Here is a 20,590-nt window from a genome sequence, read left to right on the forward strand (position 1 = left end):
CTGTATCCGCCATGGGACCGTATGGCGCGTCCCATCCAATCAAAAAGTTTGCCAAACAAAAGGGGCAACCAACCAATCATTCGTGACGACAGACCACACCGATCTCCCAGTATTGCAGAGGCATATCTATGTACTTTTGAACAGCTTGTCAAGGCAGTCCTGTACTTTCATATCTGTTCGGCAGTACTACATGTCTACATGTATTATGTTTTGCCAATGGAATGAACAAGTAAAGAATGCGGTATGTGGGGTAGTTCTGTCTCTTTTGCCAACGCAATATTGAATATAAATTAGATTACCATGCATACTGTTAGACAAACACTCTCATGGATCCACAGACAGTTTTGCAAAAGAAAATTTGATGGTTTCTTGTTTCATCCAGATTCATGAACGTTTGTTTTATTTTGTGTACCTAAACAACAAATGCAATAACACTGGCTTTACGTTGTTGAACAATGATTTTGGTAAAGCCTCAGTGGATGTGTTCTGACTTCGTGATGTGTCTCTGTGCCAGTAGTGCACAGAGTTCTGCTACAATTGGCATCAACCACCAGGGATGTTGATAGACCTCCTTGATAGCCCTATACGATTTAGAATACGAAATCGCATGTTCAACATGAATTCGACACTTATGGTGTTTTGCGTTAAAGATGTGCATTGCAGCTTGGTCCAGATTATCCATGACCCGTGGAATTTAGTCAGCTCTAAATTTCGTCATGGTTGGGTATCTTTTTGTGTAGCCATTGTCACCAAGCAGTTAGACATCATACGGAAGAGGCAGTTGGAGTCCTGGTCCGATTCCTGGCATCAGCCTGTACTGGCTGGCATTGTTGAGGCGACCCAAAAATCCACTTTGTACAAATCAGAGGTTTCTCTCGCTGTCAATTACAATCTAGAGAGACGAAAAGGCAAAAGTAACAGTTTACAAAGGAAACACAGATTGTACATGATTTACTTGAAAAACACGATTTACCTGATAAATTTGAATACGACCAATTTGACAATTTTGTAATCAATTTTGATGAGATACTAATACATGTAAGAATTTTGGCCACCTTTTGCAAAAAGTTGATTTTTACTCACCAGTGTATGTAAGTGTTAAGCCCCTCAACAAATCTGCATATTTGCCTGCTTTAGTACAGCTCCATAATGGAGCAAAATTGACGAAAACTTAACAAAACCGTGTCTCTTCTTGGTTTTCTTAAAAATAACAAAATAAAGAGTGCCCTACCTCTTCGTGTCTGTCAACCCCCTGGAAATAGCAGCAACTTAACCATCCCCATTTTCATTTGCTCCGCGTTCATTAGCCCACAATTTGAACCAAATCAAACATCCTTTAATTAACAACAGGCCTAAAGGACCAAAATCAGGCATCCGATTGTGGTCGCAGAATTTCGTCTAATGTACCGTCTCTGAGGGCTGCTCACTCTTCAACAGTTGGCCAGGAGATGGGTGCATGAAAATAATGCTAAAGTAAAGGAATAAGGACATAAATCTCTCTTTATATTGCAGCTGGCAAAATGTTGAATGGGGAAGCTAACACGTCGTAAGTAGGGTGCTGCCTTAACCAAATCATTGCCATAAGAACTCCTAGATGAATGCCGATGGTGCCGTCCATGTCCTTGATTGGTAATCTGGTGGTCAATGTCAGTTACAATTTGCAGAAGCGATTCAGGTGTTTCCCCTGACATTCTGAAGAATCTTGCAGGGTCTCTCTCGAAGTCCGAAAATAAATCTTGCTGGTCGAGTTCCTGGTATCCCCCAACATTTGGAAAAAGCGAAAAATTTGACTTTCGCTCCATTGATGTTTAGGCGAAATCATATCGAAACAGGAACTGCTTGACAACTTCCAGCACAATTCAGTGATGTAACATTAAACCAGTGTGCTATGCATATAGTTGGTTTTTTCTTCAGGCAGTCATATGTTTGTTTTATATTCTTTTTCTCATTACAGGCAGGAAGCAGTGATGGATGTGTATGCTTGTATAGCCTTTCTCAAGGTAAGTCACATCTATTATTATTTGCTGCATGTGCGAGGTGTTTCACAAAACGGTAAAAATACTGGTACAAGATCTCTCAGAAAACAAAATTGTCTTACCAAAATTAGGACCGGTAACAACATCGCCCAACAATACTACCGACAATTGAGTAAGAGGTGTGAACGCTCCATGTCTTCTTTTGCCTGGTAGTTTAACAGGAAACTGTGTTTGTCCAAACACCACAGTGCTTCTTTCAGATGCAATCCACAGCTCGGCCATTCTTGCCCGCCCGACCAGCCCCGTCTGACATCCGGCCTCACCTGTGAACTTTGAGAAGAAGCATAAATGTTCCACCTCTTTTTCCACCAAGTCATTTTGCAGGAACTTGCATTCATCAGAACATCACATTCCCTCCATAACTATCATCTCAACTTTGCGTCAATGGCAACTCTTTGTCTTTGAGCAATTCTCACTCATCTCTCACCTCTATTCGTCTGCTGGCAGAGTAAATACACTTAAGGCCATGGACATCCTGTATGAGTGCATGAAAGCCAAAAGTCAATACCTCTCCTTCTTTAAGGGGAAAGACTCATCTGGGGGACAGCTCATAGCGAATGGAATTGAAGGCTAATTACACCGAGCCAACTCACTTGTTCACCCTGTGCACAGCCCACACAAATAACACAGAGGGCACTGTGTTGATGACCGCCTACCACTTTATGTAAGGGTCCTGGCAAGTCTTCACATCAGCCATATGGCCCGGTCCTCACCACTGCTTCCAACTATTCTTCAGATTTACAAATGCCCTTCCATCTGACCTAATTCCTCACCTCACTCCAATCCCTCCGACAAGATCAAATGGGCAGACACACACAAAAAAGGCAGTTCATTCGCCCCTAAAAATAAGGAGCTCTGCATGGGGGCCTCCTGAACACTCCACAGTGTCTCAACCCCTGTCAACTCTATCCTGGCTATCATTGATGGATTTGAAAATTGCTTACTTTCACCCCTTCAGCCCACAGTTCTTCTGATTCATATCTGAGCTATGTATGAATACTCTTCAGGATCTTGAAGAGTCTGCCTATTGTTATTGAACCCGGAAAAATAGCTCGAGATCCATAAAGAAAAACAAAATAAACGAAATTTAAACATGTGGGAATTCACTTTACAGAAACCAAACAAAACAAAACTACTGAACTGTAATCTTTCAGGGAGGGATCGCGAGATTACTCTATGAATAAAACTACAAACAGCTGGAGTCTAAACTTCCACACCAAAAAAAATAAAATAATGTTTTATTTCGTCAGACTGTAATCAGAGTGCTAAATCTAGTCAGGTTGGCAAGGTAGTTCTTTCCTCGCCTTCCACTTCTGTGGTCCCGGGTTCAAATCCCGGCCCGGTCTACATGTGGATTGGGTTTTCAGTCCCGACCTGACTCCGTGGGTTTTACCCAGAATGTTCCTTCCTCCCACCTCTAAAACTGTATCTGCTTCTTACTGTCTCCCCTTTACTGATGTTGGTGAATGTGGGTCGTTTGTCGGCTGCCTGAGGTGCCCTTGTCTGCCATCGGCTCAACCATGTTTAAATGTATTCATTGTTCCACGCTTAATGTCTTTATTGTACAGCGCATGTGAACATATCTATATGAAATTTGCACTTTATAAATGAATAAATTATTATATTTATTATTATAAATCTATGACCCAACTTAATTTTGCTACAAAATCTGACAAAAAACCAATCTACCCTGGTTTTAATTATTATTGAAATCCTCGATCAACCTGATCAAGACCATCAAAATTTGAACAAATCCATAGACCAAGATGTAAGAGTACACGAAAATTGATAAAAGAATCAAGTAACTTTCAATAAAATAAGAAACCAAAAGGAAACAAAATAAACACCAGAATATATTTTTTTTAAAAGAAAACAAAAGGAAAACAAAAAGACAGACAACAAGTGCTTAAAAGGTATGTCACAGATCAAAAGCATTCAAGCTTAAACAACCTAATGCAAATAAAAAAGAAGATTTAAAGAATATTTAAATTACATGTACAAATCATGAAGGTGAATTATGTAAACACAGTACATGTAGATGTTAAATGGAAACACTGAAAACACTTCTCACTAAGTTTATACATAGACATAGACTGAATATTATAAAATCTCACATATGGCACAGACTTACTGCATGTGTACTGGCTGAAAAGTTTTAAGACTAAAGGTAAACTATGTGGTTGAATATATAATGAGTTCTAAATACTGGACACAGTACTTGGCACAGTTGCACAGCTGGCTGTACCATCCAGAGGTCAGTCAACTTTGAATAAACAAACTGACCCCATGTACTAAAGTGGTCACCAGTCATTCTGATCCTCAAAACAATGAGTCAATGTGCTTACAAACAGGTAGGCACTAAAAGTAATACCTGTAATGCAACCAGCATCAAGTCTAGACTCAGCACATGCTGCTTTATGTACAATGATTCCCCAAAATATTCTTTGGCAGCCACTTAAAAAATAGTCATTTTGTCAAAGAATTCTAAATCAAATGCCTTCCATTGTACTAAAACCAAGACAAAAATAATAGTAGACAAATCACTGTTCTCATGAGAACTACAAAGAAAATTCTTTCAAGTCAAAATTAGAGAGACAAATACAATTTTCTTACAAAAAATACACATTGAGAAAGCCACAATATCAAAAGACCAGAGTAGCTTTCCTTTGTACAAACTTTCACAAATCCATTAACCATAAGATGTGTTTTCTTAGAAACTGTATACAATTACTTCATTAACCCCTTTACCCCTTTACCTGGCTGCCAGGTTTATTCTCCGAATTTTGCTAACGTACTACAGACGGCTACATTGGCCACCAGGCCTAGCTAGCTGCCAAGTTTGCTGGGTCACACACTGAACACAGCCTGGTTCTGTGTAGTCATGAAGCCTGCTGGGGTATTTGGATCCCGTTCAACAAAATACCTGGTTTCCAGCACTTGCCTTGCCCACGCGACAACGCCAACTACCAAAGGACGCTCGGTCACAGCGGAGAGTGCAGCGCCCGCTAAGTTCGCACGGTCTATATTTTCTCAAAAACGTAGATGGTGCTGACGTTGCCAAATACATTGGGTGTGTGAATGAAGGAGCAAAGTACAGTAACTTCATTGTTGAAATTCTGCCCCCTTATTTGGGAGGGCGGATAACGGTATACACAAAACTTTTTTGTCAAAATTCTGCCCGCTTATTGGATGCCAGACTTTACAAGCGCTCCTGATGCCATACATACGGGAACCAGGGTCAACGTGATTGGTCGTGGATTGAGAGAAAGTGTTTTTATAAGTTGGTACTGTGATCAGTCAACCTTCGAAAATGGAAAGAATAGTTTTTTATTTGTAAAAACCTGGGATCTACTGAAAAATTATTTACCGATATAAAAAATACTTTAATTCTCTGTCCTTGAAATGTGTTCTTTGAAATCTGTGCACCAGCTTATAAAAAAGGCCTTCATTAAGTTGCCTTCTAGCTTTTTTGTGTCTTTTGTTTTTCAATTCGTTCCATTCAATCAATATGTACTTTTCTATGAGAGGAGACTACACTTCAAGTTCAATGGAAGCTTCCCTTAAACCTTTAATTAAAGCCACGATTATTGAATTTTTCTGGTCGAGTTTCTCCAGTTAGATACACAAAAATATATGCCTTCAGACAAGTACCATGTACATGTACTCAATGTACTGTGCGTTGCAGTGCAGTAATAAGTCCAACCATTGTGCACACATGCCATGCACAATGTTCTACTGTGTGTACAGATGAAATAAGACAGGTCGACCTATTGGTGGTGCGTGCCGGTTGTGAAAAACTAGATCGGGCAGAAGGTTGGACTGGCCAACCACAGTGTGTTGATGGATGGCGTAAATGATAGTAGATAACGACGCCTGCCCTGGGGTATAGATTAACATTGGAATCCTAGTTGCAGAGAGGGCCAAATTTTTAAAAGAGAAATTTGCCTCATGTGCACATGTCATTTAATCTTTAGCAACACCTTTAAGATTAGCACTGTTCCTTTAATACACTTTATATATTCATGAGTTCAAAGGTCACACTTTGCCCTGTGCTTTTGTACCCGTCTCTCACAGTTGTCAGCACATGCTCAGATTTTGTAGATTGTTCGCTGTTCATTTCGGAAGATTACAGGCTATGATCATCACTCTCGTTAAGTACCAGTTTTTATGATTCTGCATCTCGAGCACTGCAATCATTTGATTTCAGTTTGGAGGACTCTAGTGAGTGCTTTTTGACTGAACTGTTGTCTTGTTTGTGTGAATTGTCATGAGGGTTGTTTACCAGCTCGCTCCGTAGTAATGGTGCTAGATTTTCACCCCAACTTGCATGAACTTGGCATTACCCGTATGTATGAACAAGCCTAACTTGTGGAACTTTCTGCCTGTGTTGAATAAGCTTAGAGAGAGCATTGCATTTACACTCTTTACATTGGTGACCCAGACATTTGCAGGGCATACAACCAGCCATGTTTGTGGAGGGAAAAGACACAAAGCCTTCTGCAGTGGGGGCTGCTACTAGTACCACATCTGCTGACAATGAAATATCACATGCCAGTTCCTCCCCAGTAGCTGCTGTCAGCCTTAAGTTACTGCCATTCTGGCACAGTAACCCATCCTTATGGTTTGCCAAAGTGGAAGCACAGTTCTTCACAAGGGAAATCACTACACAGGACACCAAGAATGCATACATTGTTGGATCACTGCAGCCTGAAGTAGCACAAGAAGTGTGATTTGCTGATTGCACCCCCAGAATTGGACCGCTACAACAAACTGAAAGCAGAACTCATTCGCTGTACTTCGGTTTCGGAGCAAAAGAAACTGCATCAGCTGCTCATATCAGAGGAGCTTGGGTGACCGCAAGCTGACTCAGCTGTTGCATCACATGAGGCAGTTGCTGGGGGAGAACACACTGGAAGAGAACATCCTGAAGCAGCTCTGCTTTCAGCGATTGCCGAAAAATGCTCAACTAGCTCTGGCATCAACATAAACCACGCCGATCCAACAACTTGCTGAACTAGCCGACAAGATCGTCAAAGTGGCTTTTCCCCACACTGTTGGTGCAGTGTCATCAGTGCCCACGGGCAACCTACCACTGTCATGTCCACCATCAACAGTCAGCTCCGATCTACACACACTTCAAGCCAAAGTGGAGGAGCTCACACATCTAGTCAGTGCTCATACTTGCCAGCTTTTGAGTCAGGAAAGAAGACACACAAGATTCCACTCCTTCCATGCCCCTCGTCCTCTCGCTCCAGTCCTTCGCATGCCGGAAAGGACTAATGGAATCACTGCCATTATGGTGCAAATGCAAAGAGGTACGTGCATCTCACAGTGTGCTTTCAAGCCCCACCAGTAAAAGCAGGAAAACCTGGATGCCAGCGAGTAGAGGGAACTAGTCCCCCGGCACCGACACCAGTCACCTATTCTTTATCAACGACCATAGGACTGGGACTCGGCTCCTTGTTGACCCCGGAGCTGAAGTCAGCGTTATGCCCCCTACTTCTATGGAAAGATGCCAGCCTCGGTCTTCACCAGTCAGTCTTCAGGTGGTTAATAAATCTCCCATCAGTATATTTGGTGAGAAATCTCTTACGCTGGAGGTCAGTTTGCATCAAGCTTTTCGTTGGGTCTTCGTCATCACTGACCTGAGCGTCACTGGCTTAATGTTCATTAAACATTTATTTGAGGCTGTTAAAATTGCTACCGGTAGGCCTACCTGATTTTGATAATAAATTAACATTAGGTAACTATGGAATGTAAAAGTTGATATGACGTTTGCGACATGATGTCTGGGCAAAACATTTAATTTAATTTAGATTGTTCATATCACAATATCATATCAACAAATGTTTAACGGCAGGTGACGGTCTAACTCCCTACACCCAATCAACGTCACTGGCTTAATGTTGAATAAGCATTACATTTGGGTTGTTGACATTGCGACAATATTTCAACAATAAGCAACATTGGATAAGTGTGGAAATGTAAAAGTTGAAACGTTTGCAACCTTACTTTTGCAAAACATAAAGTTTAGGTTGTTAATATTGGGACATTTTATCAACAAATATTCAACGTCGGATGCCTGTCTAACTCCATACACCAAATCAACGTCATACTCCTAATGTTGATTAAGCTTTGAATTTGGGTTATTGAAATTACGACATGTATTTTGACAATAAAGCAACATTGGATAAGTGTGGAAATATAAAAGTTGCAACAATTTTTGCGACCTCATGTTGGCAAAACAAAAGGTTTAGGTTGTTAACCATTTCCTGCCAGGGCAGTTATCAATGTTGATGATGCTGGGGCGGAATATTTATCATTTTTGTTTATTTTCAACATTCTTTAAAAATTCCTTTCTTCATATACTGGACACTTACAAACACGTGAAGGACTGTCTGGTGCCACTCTAGCCTGACAGACAAAATCTATTGATGCCTGAGTATTTCAGCCAGGCCTGCAGCCTTGTAAAAAGAGCCCAGATTGTGCGGTGTTATATAACTTTCTTTTGTTCACTAAGCTGGCTCAGTGTGCTGCTGACTTTTTTCAATAGGAGCCAGATAAGCTTGCATCGGTGCTGTGTGGCTCACCACTGCGGTGGTAGAGCGCTTTTGTCCCCGGTGGTAATCTGCTTGCTCTAAATACCCCAAACCTTGGTATACTGCTTCAAACAAGGCTGGATTATCTCCAATTTTGAGAGTGAAAAAATGTCGGTAATTCCCAGCAGCCTTGTCTTTTGTTCCGAGTACCATCTTCTGTTACAAGGCCCTGTTCCCTTTGTCCGAGTTCAGAGACTCTGGCCACGCATATAAAACATATGTGTCCAGATCCGGAATCCCTGGCAGGAAGTGGTTAATATCACGACTTTATATCAACAAATATTCAACCTCAGATGCCCCTCTAACACCGAATCAACTGATGCTCTTAATGTTGATTAAACACTGAAAATGGGTTGTTGAAATTACGACATGTATTTCAACAATAAAGAAACATTTGATAAGTGTGAAATATAAAAGTTGAAACAACGTATGTGAGCTTACATCTGCCAAACATGGAATTTAGGTTGTTAATATCGCAACACAATATCAACAAAAGCTCAACCATGAATAAACATCGATATCTTTACGTCGATATAGCATTGGATCATCAACGTTTGGTAAATATTGGATTTAGGTTGCTAATGTCGTGACCAGTTTTAACCGGACTTCCAGTGTTTAATAATTGTCTTTTTGCAACGTCAGATCTACGTCACAATGCTCAGACCTTCCAGCAATTCATTGACATGATACGCAGGACTTGCCATTTGTGTACGCATACATCGACGACATCTCAGCTACGAAACAGGCCCAAACAGTCACGCAAAACAACCAAGCTGAGCTGGACACCCGAATGCCAGACGGCATTCACTCAGATCAAGCAATCTCTTACCAAGATCACACTCCTCGCCTATCCTTCTTCAGCACTGCCAACTGCCATAATGGTGGATGCCTCAGATACAGCAGTTGGTAGGGTCCTACAGCAACGGTGTCAAATGGTGCTCAGTGCTGTCGGTGTTTTTTGGCCTTTGTGGGAACCAAATAGTGAATAATGATGAATATGGCATTCCAGGTCAATTAAATGGTGCTTGGAACTATAGGCACTTTGAGCCTTTGTGGGTGCTCAAAGAATTCATATAGAATGGACGCTCCAAGTCAAATGGTGCTTGGAGCTATGTTTCTGGGCCTTTTTTTGTGCCCAAAGAATGGATATTGATATAATGTGTCGCATGCAAGATAACTCAGCTGCCCAGATTGCAGTGCCAGACACATCAATATGACAAATAAATTCCTTCTGGCTGAGGCTTACACACACATACCAGTATTTTTGTCTTTATGTGTTTCATGTTGTCTGCTTATAAACCTTCCATTATTTATTTGCCGAACAAAGCCACAATACTCACATGATCTTCATAACAAGTTATTTCATACTAAAAGATAAAAGTTAAGATTTGTAGACATCATTAAGCTGTCATCTACAAAGTGTGTTCCCCTGCATACTATTCCACAAATTCCTCACTTAAACACAGGCGGGGCTAGACGTCCTCCGGAACACCGTCGACTTTTACACCATTTGAATACAACACAACACAAATGTTGGTGAATTTTAAAGTATTCAGAGATGTACCAGCTGCAGCTTCAAAAGATTGTTATACACTTAAGACCTTTGTAAAATCAATTTTGTCTGTCTTGCATTTCAAGCGTATTTTCGTAATCTTTTGTTTCATCTTGTGTACTTTTCTATTCTTAATGAGTCGATAAAATAATTTCTGTATTTTCATAATGAGGACAATAAATTTCTAATCTAATGCAATTGTGTCAGTCACATTACACTGGTGCGGACTTTTGTGCCAACGTCCTGCGTTCACCGTTGAAAAGGGAAACAAAATGTGTTATGTCCAAACGGTGCTTCCATTTACATTTGCCTTAATACATCATTCCTATTCTTAACCACTTGCTGCCGGGTGGATTTTTCTTGAGCAAGACAAGATGCCGGGTCATTTCAAGATTTTCCATTTTCAAAATTCTTTAAAAATTCATCATTTCATTTATTTATTCGTTTATTCGTTTATACCAAAATGAAGGACTCTTTGGGCACTACTCTAAAGCCGACAGGTAAAATTCATTGATTCCTGAATATTTCAGCCAGGCCTGCAGCCTTGGAAAAAGAGCCCAGATTGTGCGGTGTTACGTAAGATTCTTTTGTACCCAAAACCGGCACAGTGCACTGCTAACCTCTTTTTAATAGGGGCCAGATTAGCATGCAGCAGTGCTGTGTGGCTCATTGCTGCGGTGGTGGAGAGCTTTTGTCCCCGTTGGTAATACGCTCGCTCTGAATGCCTCAAACCGTGGTATACTGTTTAAAAACAAGGCTGGATTATCTCCACTTTTGAGAGCAAAAAAATGTCAGTAATGTCCAGCAGCCCTGCATATAAAGCCTATGTACCTGAAAACGGGTCACCCGGCAGGTAGTGGTTAAGAACACTGAATAGAACGGCCATCCCAGCAGACTTCACTCCCATCAAACTCGAATAGCTTGGAATAACTGAAATATTCCCAAAAGAAGGCATGAGTTGGTGTCTGCTTCCTATTTCTTGAAGGCGCTATTTACACTTCACTGGGCCACTCCATTCACAAAGTTGGTCTCTTTATTGGGCATCATCAGTCTGAATATTGTCCAAATCCAGAGATTGCCGTGTCATTGGAAAAAATATATTTCTTCTACTTCCATTTATACTTTGTTGGCACATGACACAAAATGTTTTAGCGAGTTAAAGGATAAAAGTGATAGTAGCTGAATCCCATTGACACAAGATGAATAGTGTAAAAGGACTTTGATAAGTGCCATCTCCACCGAGTGAAGGTATGGATACGTAGACTGGATGAAAGGGAGCAACTCATGCTCGTTGAGATACACTGGAAGCTGAGAAGCAACAATCTTCTTGGGGGTCTTGGCCAGGAACATATGATTTGATATGAATGACAAAGATTAAAGAAAAAGTTTGAACTCTCTTGAACAAAGGAGTAAAGATTGCTAAAAACAAAACAGAACTTATGCAAAACCCAAAGTACCAGAAATATCCAACACAGCACCAAAAGAGGATTACTTGGCGTGTAATTTGTCCAATGTCGCAGGGCAGACTAAACTTTCTGGGCAAGAAGGAAAGAGCAAGTTTCAGTGGTGACTTAACCGATGGGTGCCCATCTGCTGAATGAGCATGGTCACAAGTTTTTCCTAACCTGATAAGGGCCTCCTTTGTTGTTCATCCCTTGGCTCTGCAAGACTCTGGAGACTCCTCTGTAAAATGGGTACTAATAAGCTAAAAGGGGAACTTTACTCGAACTATTTACAGTTTTAAATGAATGGGGGAATTCTTCCCTTGCAACCGTGTTGTAAAGCTGTAACATAATGTCAATAACTATAACAGTAACATCATAGCATATCTACCTTATAAGAAAATGAAATGTAAGAATATGTGTTACGAGCAGGATGCTGCACGGCACCCACTAGATCGTTTAAGGCATGTTTGAACTGAAATGTTTGTGTCATGTGGCAACGAAGTAAACTGAAGTAAGAAGTAATAGTATTTTTCCAATTACACCGCAGTCTCTGGATTTGGACAATTTTCAGACTGATGATGCCCAATAAAGAGACCAACTTTGTGAATGGAGTGGCCCAGTGAAGTGTAAATAGCGCCTTCAAGAAATAGGAAGCAGACACCAACTCATGCCTTCTTTTGGGAATATTTCAGTTATTCCAAGCTACCCGAGTTTGATGGGAGTGAAGTCTGCTGGGTTGGCCGTTCTACCCAGTGTTCTTAGGATGGAAATGATGTATTGCAGCAAATGCAAATGAAATGCACTGTTTCTGTACTGTCACATTTTTGTTTTCCCTTTTTAACATTGAAAGCGGGATGTTGTCCACATCATAAAAATACAAAACTTATTCTATTGGTATGATTAAGATTAGAAAAAAGACATTTAGACAAAACAAAAGATTATCCACCAGAAACGTACACAAAGTAAAAGACGAATATGCGCTTGATATTCAAGACAGATAAAAACTGATCTTACAAAGGTCTTAAGTGTATAACAATCTTTTTAAGCAGCAACTGGCACATCTCTGAATACTTTAACAGTTGCCAACATTAGCATTTTGCGGTGTTAACAAAATGTGTAAAAGTCGACGGGTTCCAGAGGATGTCTAGCCCAGCCCATGATTAAGTGAGCAATTTGTGGAATAGTATGTGAGGGAACACACTTTCTAGATGACAGCCAAGTAATGATTTCTACAGATCTCAACCTTAATTTTGTCAGAAGCGGTTGTGGGCATTTTATTTTTTTTCAATTGTTATTGATTTTTTTTAGTTACTTTTAGTATGAAATATCTTGTTATGAAGATCTTTACACATACCTATCAGTAGCTTTGTTTATCAAATAAATAATGGAGGGTTTACCTGTGATTAAGGAAACCCACTGTAATTGGTGTTTTGGTCGTGAAACCATCACAGTGAACAACCGTGTCTGATATCTGGGCAGAGGTGTCATGAACTCTAAACTCAATGGAACCTTGCACTTGAAAACAGGTTGTCATAGAAATCTGGGACAACAAATCAAATCATGATGTTTTTGCCTAGAAGATTTGTGAGTTTATGAAGACAGTCAGATTGAACAGGCCTACAGAAAGATGTTGTAAACGATCAGAAACTATTTACCATGGCCGATACCAACAGAGGTACTTCACTGAAGAGTAAATGAAGTTCAAGGGCTAAGCCACTCTGGTGGTCCCTGAAATGGCTTGGCGTAATGGCGTAAGTGATACCATAGAGCCTTTGGAGGTAGAGTGCAAATGTGTCTCCTATCTTGGAATGTATTGTAAAGGTGTTTCTTTTTTACTCCATTCATTGCTTCCAGTAATATCAAATTTCTGCTAATAACAGTACTTAAATGGGGCTGAATGCATTAATCAAAATTAGGTTTACCTTATGCAAGGAAGGGTCAAATAAATACTCAAGAAATTTAGCCCTGTTTAAAAACTGTATCATAAAAGCACAATGTGAGGATTTTAGCAGAGGTCAGCAACGAACTTTAGAAACGGTTTCCGACTGCGAGCTTTTATTAAGTTCCTTATCGTTGATAAGTGATCGTGTATTTGTACCTGTATTATATAATTTAAACTGAATGCTCACCTTAGCATTCATCGTCTGGGGTCTAATAATATTCATCAGTCTTATTTTCAAGGGGTGAAAGTAATTATGCTCATACTTGAATCAGGAATTGATAATACTCAGTCCTTAATCTGAAGAGCGCGGCCCTAATTGTAGGCCCTACGTTCTTTATTCATTTCAAACAGCGACAGTGTATTGTTACAAGTATTAAATACATTACAATAAATGCTCACCTTGGCTTTCGTCGTCTGGGTGTAATAATATTCATTACTCTTATTTTCATTGGGGTAAGTAAAATTGTGGCCTGGCCAATACTTGTATTGCGGTCAGGCCTATGAAGAGCTGGGCCCTAATTTGTACGCCTGCGTTCTATATTTGTTACATCAAAGTGTTTGTCTTTCAGTCTCGGTATTCACTGGATGTTGCTTCAGAATCATCCCATGAACATACCCTCTTCGAAAAAATCAGGGTCAAAATGAATGAAAACGTTTGGGATTGTCTCATATGTTATTATTTTCTCATAATGGCAAAGCACCATGTGTACTCAGGCACTGTGACAGCATAGACCTGGAGAGTTTCTCCTCCAGGTCTATGGTGAAAATGATTTTTAGACGATGGGATTGGCAGTGGCATACTGTCAGCGAAGTGACAAGGGGAGATTGTTTGCATACAGCGTAGGCACTTTGGGATGGACATGGACATTTACAATACATGCCAACCAAGGGTCATGGGCTTGCATTAAAAAGCGCGGTAAAAAAAAATCGGAACTCAACCTCCAGGGAATAGATTGTGAATATTCATTACAGTCCCTGTTGACCGATCAAACAGGAAGATCCTAACAGCTACTAAGCATTCACTTTGCACACATAGGGACGGTGCACATGTATCGTGAATATTCAGCAAATTCCCAAGGACCAATCAAGCTGGAATGCTACAGTGGGTACAATGTCACTGTCAAGAAGCGGAAAAAGAGAACAGTCAGGGAACCAACACGCACCGCTCTAAACCAATCAGGCAGGAGCACCCTGCCGGTACTTGGCTCACCTGCAGGAAGATCCGTTCTGGGACCACCGCACACACGCCCAATGGCTGTTCTCTACAGCCACAGGAATGGCCAATGGATGAAGACAACACAGGCATGGTTCAGGAGGGTGGCAGGGTCACTGCTTGCAACATGGCGACAGTCAAAAATTCCATGCGCCGGTACCCCAGCCATCCGTCCCGCACAAAGCACAGCAGCGCAGCTAGGACACCGTTCCCAACATGGTGCCAGTCATATAATTTGCGGGTGCGCTGCCACCTCAGCCAGCAACTGCGGGAAGACGGACCAGGCACCAGTGGGGTCTCTCTTATTAGTATAGATGCACCCTTTAAAGAAGGTGCAATACTCTGTACCACTGAGTGCTGAACTTGCATAAGTGCATGTGAAACTTGTGTCATTATTTATCTCCTACTCACATTTGAACATAAAGAAGCAACCATTGAGACAAACAGTTTGGGAATTATCATATTATCATGAAATGTCTTACTTCAGTTTAGAGGTCATATCCTGACCCTTTTGTTTTGTTTTGAAGCATTGCAAAGCTCATGAATTCATTCCTGGTTAGTCCGTCTTCTTTTTTTTTAATTGTACTGAAAAATCTTAATGAATAAATAGTTTGCAAATTTTTTTTAAATCTCTGCCCCCTTTGTACCAAATTTCCAGATTACACGTCAGCTGGATCAAACAAAAGTTAACTTTTTTGTTACATTCAATTTAGAATACATAGTGAAATGTTATTTTACATTCTAAGACATATCGCAGAAAAAAGTCCTCTGTCGTTGAACTACATCTTTATGCTGTTTAGGCCTAGACAGCCTAAGCGCAGCTGGGTCGTATGTGGTAAAACAGTTTGTGAACTAGTGCATGTTTGTCTGGACATGGCTGGTTCCCAACATCAGGCACATATAGTAGCACATAGCGTTTTGCAAGCAGTTCATCTCCAAACATTGTAAAATGAGCAGCATTGCGTAGACAGCAAGATTTCTGTGGTCAGTCTAGCAAACAAGTTTGCAGCACCAGCAGCTGTTACACCTTAGAGTAATTGTTAGCAAGCTAGGCACTTGAATTAAAGTTGGAATGAGCTTTAGTGCAGACCATCGACCAAGACATGGCTTCTATCTGTGACTACCAAGTGAATTGGCACCTGAAGCTCAGTGAAGGGAAAACAGTCATGACATGCAAAACTGAGATGTCAAGCTGAATTCAGTTACTCATCAATGGCAAACTACTGGCCTTCAAAGCTACTCCAACATACCTTGACTTCAAGCTAGACAGCCACATTGTAAAATTCCAGGACAGAGCACTAATCCATCACATGACAAGCACAAACTGAAGCATCAGTTTCGACACCCTGCATGCATCTGCCTTAGCTTTAGTTTATGCCCCCAGAGTACTGTGCTCCTGTATAATGTAGAAGCCCCCACTATACCTTGTAGACCAGAGCCTAAACAACGCTTTGTGTACCTGCTGGCTGCCCCATCCTGTCATGAATACCAGCAGCTACCATGAGAGAGTAAGTCCATGTAATGACCAAAGTTTGCTGTGCCATGAACCTGGAGCGTCTATTACACCAGGTAAATACAGAAGAAGTCACCCATTCACATCAGAGGAGCTGCACCAGGGGAATGGAGTAGGCCATTTCATTGCCACCATGACCAAAGGGTGTGTGACAGCCAACTCTTGATGTATTTGTGGAATAGCAGATGAAACGGCAGACCGTCATCAGGCATTACTCCCTCTTCTATCCCCTAAATGGCACAAGAGGATCGGTACTCATGGATGCCCAAACACAGGAATGGCTGCCCACCACCCAGCTCAACATATTAGTCACCTATAGTTAGGAGTACCATGGAGGGAGGACACCGAAGGATTTACAACTCTGGCACATCAAAGTGCTTGATGATCATCGCCGCCCAGTCAGATGAACAATAGTAAACACTCCAAAAATGCCTGATTGCTGCCTGCACTTAGCTCGACAAGTGGGGCCAGTAATATTGTAACAAAATTTGAGGTGTTTTCTTTGGAATTAACTACAACTTATTGCTGTGACCAGGAAACAGAAAGAAAAAATATCTAACATTAGATTTACTTTTGCCATTTTGAATAATTTTTAAAGGATTTGATGCCCTTTTTGATTATCCATACATTTGTTTGTAATTTTATTTTGTCACTCCAAAACATCAGTTTTCAAAGTCTTTGTACGAGTTTGGCTAAGACTGGCCAACAACATGTTGAACACCACAGGACAGTTAAGTTCACAAAAAAACAAAATGCGCTGTTTCATCACAGGGAGTGATCATGAGATCTCATAAAATACCTTTTTGTGTAAATTCTGTAATAAAAATGTTTCAAATAAAACTCAAAATCTTACAAACAGCTTGGCTATTTATTTCCAAAAGAAGTCCAGAAGAAAGCGTTAGAAAAGGGCAACAACTGCACGTGAACACTTCGGGTACACGGCCTAATAAAAGTAACTGCGCAAGCACTAATTTAATGTTGTTGTCAGATCACATCAAGCACCAACGATGGCATGAATATTCAATTTCCTATACTATAGTACACTCCCTGAAATGACAGAACTCCTCTCACATGTCTTTCCGTAAATTTTCAACCGTTTTGGATACTGTCTCTCCACACTTGATCTTCAGAGCATCCCAGCCTTGACAGAACTTCTCCTCGCTGTACACTTCCCTCTGGACATCGATGCCACAGGCGCATTTTCAAAGGCTATTTATAAAACCCTCAACGCAGAACTTAACCAGCTGAAGAATCCCCTTTGGACTTACTGGCATGAACAGAATGTAATCCCAGAGATCCGGAAAATCAAATGGCAAGCAATATATCGTCTACCTTCCTTAAAGAAAGAGGGCGATGTCCAGTTTCACCTATTACATAACTTTCTACCCAGTCTACCGGTTCTGCAGCACATTAACCCAGACATATCTCCGTTGTGCTCTTGGCATGGAGAAAGAGGAACAATCATTCACTTGTTCATTGTGTGTCGCCATCCGGCCAGCACTAAATCTTCTGAACTGCCTCTCGAATTGTCTTTCCGGGTCTTGTTCAAGATTTTGACCTATACTGGTGCCTCCTTCCGCACAAGAATGGACGTTCAAAGGAGATGGTCAATCTGGCAAATTACTTCACTATCAGTATGAAAGCAACCATATATTTTCTCTACTCACGCTTATCTTCTGCTGATCCTCTCATTGTGTAGAAACATCACATGAAATGTCAAATTTGAATTAATTACCACTATTTCTCTGCAAAACATATTGTTGGCTTGTTTATAAGCAAATGGGACTTTGTTCACATTCATGGACAATAAACCTTTTAGGCAGATATGAAGACTGATCCTTATTTTTTCTCATTTTATTCAGATTTTTTTCTGCATGGTTGTCATTGTCTATCCCTGATAAGAGATTTCAGGCTGTAAGTACTGTTCTGATATTCATGTCATAATTAATTCTTTTTTATTTTTTTTATAGTTGGGGTGTCTCTCCGTCTGTTTGTCAGGCAGGCGAGCTGTCTGTTGGTTGGTTGGTCAGTCGGGCCCGGTCTGACCCAGCGGCAGAGGCGCACAGCGGCGGCGGCAGTGATGGCGATCTGGGGTGCCCACTGCCTCAATTCTTCAAAATCCTCTGGCAATTCCTTTCCTTATGTTGAGGCGATGTGAATGGTATCCTGAAATAGTGTTGAGGATTCACTAATATTTGTGGGCATGAATTTATGCATGGCTAAACATAATCAACACAAGGTCTAACCCACAACCTTGAGACAATGCATCCTTTGCAATCAGCAATGCAATTTTGCCATGCAGCCTCAATCCTCCAAAATCCTCCCAAACGGCCTGGAGGATTTTGAAGGATTTGGGATTGTTAGGGTTAATTGAATTCTCATGGAGTTTTACCTAGTGCACAACATGACTCAAACTCATTTCTAACTTATTTGAATCCTTCCAGGGAACCCTGCCCCTTGTGTTTGCCTGCAAGGTCTGAAGTATGAATCAAAATTTTAAATTGCATTATAACTGGTTCAGTTTAGTCATGAAGTGAAACATGACAAGCACAGAAGGCTTATTTCCATCCAAATATACCAAGCAAACCATTTGGGAGAATGCATCCCCTTCTCTCTGTGTGGTCCAACCTTTGAATCATAAGTTAATTCTTGATTGTTATATTTCTGTTGGGAAACCCTGCCCTTTCTCACCTCAAGGTGACACCTGTATAATAATTCTGAGTTTCAAGGAGCTGTGCCCTGTTCCACTTGGGGCTTGATCTATGGAATGGAGGGTGCCATCAAAATCCTACCTAACTTGAAGATGGTTTATACTTCAGGTGAATGCAAAAGCAAAGCGACTTTGGTGTTATGAAAAAAAATTGCGGCAAAATTTCCCTAAGGTGAAATATGTTCATCTTTTGGAAATTTGTAGCAGGCATAGTATGATAATCATGACACCTGCTTACATTATTTATTTATTAGTTTACGCCATTTTATTGTCAGCCAGCCAGTGAAGATTAGTGCATTTCCGGCTAAAATAGCGAAAAGTTTTCACATGCTGTACAAAAAAACAAAAAAATATCCTCACTTTATAGAATATATGAATAAAAAATAACGAGAAAAACCCAGGGATTCTATTCACAGAAAATAATTATTAATTAACAATGAAAATAAATAAAGGACCTAGCTTGAAGATGATATGTCTTGGCTTCACTTGGCAACAAGCTGGGGAGCTTGCAGTTCAAGGGGACTTGAATGAATTACGAAGATCATTGGCTAAGTGCAGATGGTGTGCAGGGCTCGATTGCACAGTCTCTCCTTCCCCGGCTTGAGTAAATCAGGTGTGGGGAACAGAATTCATGTGACTCTGCTCCAAGTCACTCACTTTCCAGCAGTATATGCAGCTCAATAGGCTCACTGATGTTACCCTAGTGCCTCAGTACTAGTGGTGTCTTTGCCTAGAGCAGGACAGGGACGAATATGTAATTGTGGCAGGTTCAATGCAAGGAGATATCGCAGAGACAAAGAACAGTCTCTGTTGAGTCCATTAGCCAAGTGGAGGAGAGGGTCACTGGCCACTGAATTTATCTGCTTCTCCTCAAGGACTCGTGTGGTTGGTTGCAAGTTCTGCTACCAACCTGCCCACACGCGCTGCCAAGCAACCCACACTTTTCTAAGAAACTGCATGGCCTAACTCTGGGGGAGTTAGAATTTCAAAAAAATGGGGGCACAAAATTCATCCTATTACATTCTTGCCTGCTTTCTGAATGTCGTCCAGACATAGGAAAAATAAAACTCACCATTTCATCTCTCAAAATAATCTATGGGTTTTGTGACCCACATCCAACCACCAATGCCACCTCTGTCTGTTCTATTTTAACAGACGAGACATCCATTTACTTTCCGCGGACAATGTGAATTATTGCTGCCAAACACTTTTCTTTGGTTCGTTCGCATGAGTTATCATCCAACATGGAATAAAGAAAGTCTGCTTTGGCTTTCCAGTCTGGTACGTTTCCTGACTGTGATACAATTTGCGCATTGAAAATCCCAAGCGGTCTGGGGGTTTGATTTGTCTTCGCGGTCTTTGTTTCACTGTGTGACAAAACCGAGCATTCCCTGCAGTGTCACTCTCCTGTAGCCTGCCTGAACCACTTGTACCCTGTTCATTATCTGAGTCTACAGTGCAAGATGTACACGGGTCAGACTTCTCACCTGATGTGGGGGGCTGTTTCGAGTGATTTGTGGGAACTGACAGCGGCAAAGAATTGAAAGGTAAGAGCAAACTCTGATGCAGTGTTCGAGTCA

General features: G+C 41.0%; 1 protein-coding gene across 4 annotated transcripts in view; it reads left to right on the plus strand.

Moving 5' to 3' along the window:
* The window catches only part of wdr60 (WD repeat domain 60), a 270,009-nt gene that overhangs the window by 224,243 nt on the left and 25,176 nt on the right, over positions 1–20,590 (plus strand). For all 4 annotated transcript variants that reach the window (XM_087140251.1, XM_087140254.1, XM_087140252.1 and 1 more), the window contains one exon: positions 1,955–2,000. In XM_087140251.1, the coding sequence (XP_086996377.1) occupies positions 1,955–2,000 (46 nt within the window). The remainder of the gene's footprint in view (positions 1–1,954; positions 2,001–20,590) is intronic.

Source organism: Acanthaster planci, linkage group LG08, assembly GCF_054643075.1.
Source record: "Acanthaster planci isolate LZ-2023a linkage group LG08, COTS_SCS, whole genome shotgun sequence".
Classification (NCBI taxonomy): domain Eukaryota; kingdom Metazoa; phylum Echinodermata; class Asteroidea; order Valvatida; family Acanthasteridae; genus Acanthaster; species Acanthaster planci.